Source organism: Pangasianodon hypophthalmus, chromosome 3 (assembly GCF_027358585.1).
Source record: "Pangasianodon hypophthalmus isolate fPanHyp1 chromosome 3, fPanHyp1.pri, whole genome shotgun sequence".
Taxonomy (NCBI): domain Eukaryota; kingdom Metazoa; phylum Chordata; class Actinopteri; order Siluriformes; family Pangasiidae; genus Pangasianodon; species Pangasianodon hypophthalmus.
Window position 1 is genome coordinate 30,204,601 of NC_069712.1, and position 8,438 is coordinate 30,213,038.

Genomic DNA, 8,438 nt, shown 5'->3' on the forward strand with positions numbered 1-8,438 from the left:
GTGTGTGTATTCCTGAAGGAATGGTGATGAGAGCTTTACGGGGTGAAGAGGGAAAACGGGGGCAGTCGTGTTGAAAGCACAGCTGCGGTGAGAGGAGGTGTATTTGCCCGCTGCCATCCCTGGAGAGAAAAAGAGCAGACCTGGGGAAGGAGGCTTGGCATTCGCTTCTGACTGCTGGCATGGCCTCGCTCCAGTCGTGTTAATGAAATAACGCACACACGCACAATCTACATGTATCGACCGTATGTACACATCATCTGCACTAGACAGGTCGAGGGCCGTGTCTGAATCCTTGTCTGCAATAACCTTTGACGGAGTAAAACTGACAAATGCCTCTATTATGCTAAGATAAATGGCCAAATTAGAAATATATTAAATAGCAATCATGCACAATAAAGTATAATTTCCTATTTCCTGATCTAACGTAGTGTTTCTAAATCCTAGTCCTGGAGTACCCTTTTTTTAACTAATTAGCCAAAAACAAGAGGTAGGGGAGATAAAGCACTAAAATATGCAGGGCATGGGTACTCCAGGGCCAGGATCGAGAAATGCTGACTTAAGTAGATGCACCTGGGAAAATCACCTCACATTCGTGCTTGTTTCGTGCACGAATGCATAAACTCCTCTGTTCTGAAGACTGTCCCATGGTGGGAAACGTTCTGACTGTTACAAGCGCTGACACTGGAGACTCCTTCCATAAAAGTAAACGTCTCCTTACAGAAAACTTCAGCATATCAACTAGTATATATTTTTCTTGGTTGTTAAATAACAACATTTTTTAAAAATCCTTTTACGTGGCACGCCTGTCGTACGAGTTACTATAGGAATGTCAGGAGAGATAATTTATTAGAATGAGTGCATTAAAATAATTTGCGATTTGCCTTGCAGCCAGCACTACTGTCAGATCTGCTGTTATAGAAAATTAAGCAACACCTTCTGATCCATTTCATGTTCAATGGCTATTTCATGTAGCCATTTCTCAGTGTTAAAACTGACATATGCATACAGGATATGATGTTCAATATGCACGGTCCCTCAGGAACCTGTATGAACACCAAAAATAACAACAATCAAAGAGTCTTATTAGATTCTGTACATCCTAGCATTTAGGATATTTCATAAAATGGCTGATGTTCCGGTACAATGAGAATTTCAGCATTTTGGACCAAACCTTCATTTCTCCCACTCTACCACTACCACTAATGCAACTGGACAAAGTTGAGTTGATGATTTGAATCAGGAATATTAGAGCAGGAAGACAGCTAAAGATGTAGTGCTGTGAGGATCCAGGAACAAGATTCAGTCCTGACTTTGTGTTACACAGAAATGGGTAGAAATGTGTCAAAATCTAAAGGCATGAAACTGATGAGTTGTTAGGTTAGAGTATATGAGATCAGAGTTATTCAACCTCTCAGAAAATATGGGCTTAGTTAGGTATAATAAGTGGACAAATACAGTATATATTTATAAATTGTTTAAATCCCAGTGCATATTTCTGAAGATTTCTTGGACGCACTCCATGCATTAAATATTGCTTTTTATCCATTTTCTCTTGGGTTACATCTTCTCAATTCAGAGTCGGCCTTAAGTACTATTCAGATGGGGCAGACTTTCCGGACATCTGTCTGCTCAGTAAAGTTGCCGGAGGACATATGTAATAATTATGAGCAATTCCCAGGGAATAAACAGTAATGTGCCTTCACAATGTCCACATGGTTATCACACTAAAAGTTCCATGTGCACTACATACATTTGAATACAAACTGATTGTTTTGACCTTATTATTATAATCAATTTAATCTTTTTTAAATGTCTATATTTTATTGTTCTGTGTTGGCCAATACTTGGATTTGTTTTGATTTCACACATCATTTCCGCACAGCACATAAAAGAATATTTACCAACATGTCATTTTGGATGGGATATATTACCTGCGGTTATTTCTATGCCGTGATCTTTCCTGATGCATGTAAAAATTACAGACATGTTGGATTCAGATGGGACTGAACTCCCAGAGATACTCCAGTAATAATTATACTTTGCCACGTAAAACAAATCCAGTCCAAATACGGCTTTAGCAAGTTCATTCTTGGAAGTGCTTTTGAGATACATACTGTAGATGATTAGCATGAATATTACTTATGATACTGATTCAAAATGTAATATCGATCTTGCTAAATGAGCTACCTACACACTACGATAAAATCAGTCTTTCCACTAATACCACATATATATATATATATATATATATATATATATATATATATATATATATATATATATATATATACATATAAGCCCTGTAAATAAAGTCAATTCAGAGACTCCATTCGAACAGGAGAATTAATGAACATTTCGTGACAGATCAGAGCTTTGATATGCTGCTTTTAGATAAAAAAAAAAAAAAAACACTTTCTATTGAAAATTTATGAGCCAAGGCTCATGGTTGCCAGTACTATAAATCCCTAGTGATTTGAGAAATGGTTTTCATAGTGTGGGAGTGACTAGATGTTTTTCAAAGGGGAGAAAGAAGAATGCAGCTCCGACTCCCACATGAACAGGTGGGCGAGATCTTTTATTGGAACTTGGCCCGTAAGAGCCAACTAAAACCCAAGCTTGAGCCCTATAAAGCCTTGCAGCATCTCTCAAACAGCAGAGAAACATGTGAGGCCTGCACTCCCCTGGTTTCTTAAGCCATGTTTTGCCTTTCTCTGTATCTGTAGACGGGTCTCAGGGTTGTGTGTTTACTGCAGACTGGGCTTCACACACCTGTTGGAGAGGTCTGTACCATGCAATTATCTCTGGCGTAAGAGAATCTGTAGCCGTGGGGACTAGTCATAAACACTCCAGCCTTCACACCTCCCCTCCACACACCGTCTGCAAAGGCCTTACTGAAAGGGGAGAGAGTGATGGATGTGTAGACGGATGTAGAAAAGGAAGAAAGAGGGTGGTTGTGAGAAAAAAGGAAAAGCCTGAGGAGGAATCCACCTCTCTACACGCCCTCCTCAAAAGCACCGTTGGCTTAGTGAAATGATACTGCCTTCCACTATATTACCATAATTAGGATCATCATACTTGACGTTTCTTCAGCCTGTGGTTGCATATCGATGCTGTTTTCCTAAAATGTCTAGAAATAATGTTAGATGTGGTTGTTAACCTTGTGTCAAATCTTTACATATGGACATAAAGACTATTTATGTCCATAAGATTTACTGAGCTGTGATGATCGTCAAGCCGTCCCGCTTAGCATTCTCGTTTTGAAGCTTGTCTGGGAAATCACGTGGAACGTCATTGCTAGAAATCTGCATTATTACTGGAAAATATAAAAATAAATACTCATTAAGACTTAATAACACAGCTAGCAAAACTTCTTTAAAGGCTTTTTAAACCATTTTTGTTTTTCTGAAAAACCTGATCAGTTACATAAGCGTTCTGTGTCTTGACCTTCTGGGTAAAACCTTAACTGCTATACACTCTCTGACATAAAGATACTTTCCTTGCCACTGCCATGGTACCATCAATAGATCTTCTTTTGTAAATTTAGTCTGTACCTGGGAATGTGTATGTTGTGTACCTTAGACTAAAGCTTTAAAGGTACATTAGCAGTCCTTATATATAGGTGTACTATATTTACATTTGTAGGTAAATAATACATACTAAAGGTACAAAAGATGTACCCTTGATGGTAGCCCGCCAGCAATGAGGAAAATTACAGTTTGGTGCCTTTATTTCTGAGAGTGTATGAATATACAACCCAAGAGTGTTTCCTATCAGAGATGCTTCCAAGTAGTACATGCCTCTGTGTTAACATGTGTGTCAGCTGAATGCATGATTTTCCCAGACATGCTAGGCTGTTGTTACCTGTACCTATAAAATCCTCAGCATGATTGACAGTTCTTCCCTTCCTCTCTTATGGTGGGGTGGTCTGGCCTTTATGGCAGCCTTTAAACCTTTCCACTGTGGTTGTGTTTCGTTGCTGTTAAAGCTATACGACGTCTGTTACTTTTACACCCCTCACACACAGTTTATTGGGCCACCTAAAGTACCCATGATTTGTATGACTACCAAGAAATGGAGGAGCTTGTACACTTTCTTCTTTATATATAATTATGTCACTCATTTGCATTTTTGTTGACAAAGTGTTCATTCGTATGTTTTTGCTTTTCAGGATGCCCTGGAAGCAAGAAAACTGAGTTTCTGACAAGTGTTTTGGATGCGCTGTCTACGGACATGGTGCACGCAGTTACTGATCCAGCTGCTGCCGGCAGGTAAGCAAACACCTGTACATTTGGGTTTGTATGTGAAGCACTTAAAGTGGAATAGTTCTGAGCTTTTTAAAATGCGGTTACGCAACCCAAGGACACCTGGGCAGGATATTATAGCATTGTTTTCTTACTGCACTACAACACAGGTTCCTGGCTTGAATGGCACCTTAAGAGATTCGTACACTCTTAGATAAAAAAAAAAAAAAAATTCCAAGGCTCTTTGGATAGTTAAGGGTTTCGTAAAGGGGCAATTTTTGTAGCCCTCACCAAAACCACTCCATTGTATATGGTTTTATATGAGTTGCCCAAGGACAAACAAAAGAACACTTTAGCGAGATACATGGAATTTTTTTTTTTCATGTTTACCGCATAATTTTTTTGTATATCCAATTTCTACATGCTAATTAGGCCTTCCTTATTACCCAAACCAAGAGGGGAAAGGCTAACACATCATTTCTCCTAGATGACTAGACTCTTGCCACATAATTGGGGAAGATCTTGGAGAAGAGATACATGTGCTATGACTGGTTAAGGTCACATTTCCACTCAGAGAACAGGGCCAGTTATGCTCTTTTGGACTCCTGTGGGATTTGAAAGGTCAACATTTTGTCAAAGACAGGGGCATTTTTGTAGGAATATCCATCACACCACGTCAACCACAGCTATTGATCAAAGTTTTATTTATATCAGCATTATTTATGCTGTACAGAATAGTTCTTTGGACTACAAAGAACACCAAAAAAGCTCATAAAAACATCAGACAAATCTAAGGCAGACTCAAACTCAAAAACCTAATGATCATTTGCTCTTCACCCAGAATGCCAGAACCAGACCCTAACCACACCCTGGAAGAGCGGGTGGTGCACTGGTACTTCAGTCAACTGGACAAGAACTTGAGTGGTGACATCGGCAAAAAGGAGATCAAGCCTTTCAGACGCTTGCTGCGCAAGAAATCCAAACCAAAGAAGTGTGTGAAGAAGTTTGTGGAGTACTGCGACATCAGTAACGACAAGGCCCTCTCTCTACAGGAGCTGATAGGCTGCCTTGGGGTCACGAAGGAAGACGGTAGGCAGCCACATGAAGACAAAAATGCTAAGATACTAAGACAAATAGAGAAAAACATCCAAATATCGGTTTTCCTAGTGAATCTGACAGATATGACAGATTACTAAGTGTTTGGTTCCACCAAATAAATGTGTAATTGTGTAATTGCACGTAATTATAGATTTTCTCAGGATTGTTTGCTGAGCTAATGGTTGTAAAACATTCTCATTACCTTCTCCTCAGGGGCCAAAACAAGCGAAGGCACAACTTCCAGTAAACTAGTGAGTAAACGGCTGTTTCTGTTCCATGCTCACTACTGCACGCTACCCTACATCCTTTTTAGGCAACCTTGCAACTTACAACTCATATCTGTTATAGAAAGCAGACGCTGATAGTGTGTGAGAAAAGAAAAGAAAAAGATAACAAAAAGCTTTTTGCACAGAACCTGCGCACAATTCTAATGAAATCTAACATATACTACCAATGAAAGCAGTTTATTTGAGCACTTTAACTGTCTCTTTTCAGATCCTACTGGAATTTTTAACTTTCTTTAGTTTAGAATGTGTGTGTAAACCAGCTAAAACATCCATAAAAGAAGTGTTACTAGTAGTAATGGTTTATAAGTGCCTAATTAGAATGATCAAATTTTTTTTTGGTTAACCCCTTAAACTCCTAGTAGCTATCAGCAGCTCTAGACATACATTTCTCACTCTGCTGAGTAAATATATTTCACTGTGTAAATATGGTTTAACATTAATATATATTATATTTTAATATATGGGCAGCACAAATAATCATTTTTGGTACTTGAATGACAGCTTACTCAAGTCAGTAAATGTAAATGTTATACTTGATGCAATATAATCTCACTAACTGCAAATTTGAAAGGATTTGTAAGAATGCAAGCCAAGTCATATATAATGTTACAGTTAGCTCAGGGTTATGGTCTGTCTTTACGACTTCATTTGTATGAAATCCAATAAAATCCTACACCTTTTGTGTGAAATTGAGTATTTCATTTTAAAGATCCTACTTCGGGATCATATAAAAAAGTCATAGCACATAACTAACTCATAAATCTTTCTGAAACTGCTCATAAAGAGGAAAATGTCTATAGATTATTTACAACTTTGTTATGTTTCTTGTAAACTCTTTATTAAGTGACTAAATGTGTTAAACTTCTCATTTCCTTTCGCTTTCCAGAACACGGTGAGAAGGCAAGGCTGAGATTTCCGCCCCTCTTCTCGCTGCGATCCTGCCCCACCAAACGGCGATGGACCCCCATAGTATTTGCACTTTGTACTTTAAAAAAAAAAAATGATGTAAATTCACTTTGTAGAAAGAAGGTATTTAAACAGACTGCTGAACATGTGAATGATGTTAGTTAGCTTTTTTTTTTTATTAATGTCCTTACAAAAAACGTTAATACTTTAACACATACAATGTATGTGTCCTTTGTGAGTCTGCATTTCTGAGTTTGTATGAATTATATTACATGTTGCTTTTTTTTTTTTGTTTTTTTTTTGTTTTTTTACTCATGTCCTATTGATGTGTTTCTTGTTGAAATTTTTTGTTTTGTATATGACACCAGATTTACACATAGCTGGTGAAAGAAAATAATACATTAGACACTTGTGCTTCGTTCGTGTACTGGCATTTTTTACCTACGTATCAAGCCTAAGACAGGCTTTGTCTTGATTAGGAATAAAGATCTTATATACTTTTTATGTTTTATATCAATACACTGTATATATCGAGTTGTCTGTGAAATGTTTTTTGCTCGTAATAAAGACTCTCCTAACTGAACCAACCGACCAACAGTGTGTTATCATGATAATACCAAACAAAGACTTTTTAACATCATTTTCAGGGCACTGCTTTGAAGACCAGGTCAAGGATGGAGGGTCAGGTGTCCCCAGTGACATGTACAGACCTGCGGTTTGTTTGCGAACGTGCTCACTGTTTAAGCTGTAAACTGCATTACTCAACCTGATAATGCATTATAAGTGGCTTCATGATTCATATCGACCATTACAGAGTGCTTTAAGGGTCTATGTTACTGCTTCTTGAGACCAGATATGTTTCAAGTTTAAAAGGTAAAATGAAAACTAATTCCTGTTAGTAGATCCTTTATTTAATGGAGGTCAGACATTTAAAGGACGGGCAACTGATACCTTGTGGCTAAAAGTCGTTCAATATGGTGCCATGTGATACAGAAACTCAGTTTTATATATAGGATTTGGTGAACTTTGTGACTATAGCACAAGATCTTCTATACTTTTTATGTTTTATGTCAATACACTGTATATATCGAGTTGTCTTAAAGCTTAAAGCTATATTCTTTCCTATAACAATATTACATTTCTTTCTGGTTAAGTGAATACTTAATTTTGAGCTTGAAGTGCTGTGAGCCCATTTGAAGAGATGGTCCTGTGAAAAATCATTAAAAAAGTGTAGTCTACAAAGCTAATGTAATCCTAAGTCAGGGAACTTATAGTCTCCAGATAAGCACTGTCCAACCTGCAAGCCTAAATGATCACATACTTGATTATGTGGCTTCTGGCACTGTATGGAGTTGTTTTATGATTATTCATTATTCATGGGTGGTTTACATAACACACATACGTGTGTGCTGTATTCAGGCAGCCACTTAAGTCCAAAAGTTACGTCAATAATTAAACAGAAATGTTGCGTGTATTCAGAGATGGGTTACGCAGCTGCTGAAGTTGATTTTCTGGGCCCTTGCTGATTATGCCTCGGCTCCAAGGTTGCCAGATTTTTCTGGAGTAGAAGTGTCTGAGATGGGGTTTTCCACTTTTCTGTGCAATTTCAGTAGTAAATCCTCTCTGCAGGTGCCTAAGATTATATACATCGACAAGTTGTTTTGCACAGTAATTGCCCTGTAACGATTTTCCTTAAATTCTAGTGAAGTTATCATTATGATTCATATGTAACCACCCCAATCAATCATATCCCATAGTCTTTTTATTCACAATTTTTTGAATATCAACTAATTCTATAAGGTAATTTGTCATTCCCTCTATATTACTAGCATGTTATTATACTAATTTCTGTGGAACTGTATTTTATTTCCTATGTCTATTAATGTTGATGGTAGATTGGGTCTTA

General features: G+C 37.6%; 1 protein-coding gene across 2 annotated transcripts in view; it reads left to right on the forward strand.

Moving 5' to 3' along the window:
• The window catches only part of smoc2 (SPARC related modular calcium binding 2), a 38,245-nt gene extending 31,130 nt beyond the window's left edge, over window positions 1–7,115 (forward strand). For both annotated transcript variants that reach the window (XM_026939467.3, XM_026939468.3), the window contains exons 10-13: window positions 4,169–4,268; window positions 5,083–5,330; window positions 5,553–5,590; window positions 6,513–7,115. In XM_026939467.3, the coding sequence (XP_026795268.1) occupies window positions 4,169–4,268; window positions 5,083–5,330; window positions 5,553–5,590; window positions 6,513–6,536 (410 nt within the window). In that variant the 3' untranslated portion in view covers window positions 6,537–7,115. The remainder of the gene's footprint in view (window positions 1–4,168; window positions 4,269–5,082; window positions 5,331–5,552; window positions 5,591–6,512) is intronic.
• Window positions 7,116–8,438: the final 1,323 nt, after the last annotated feature.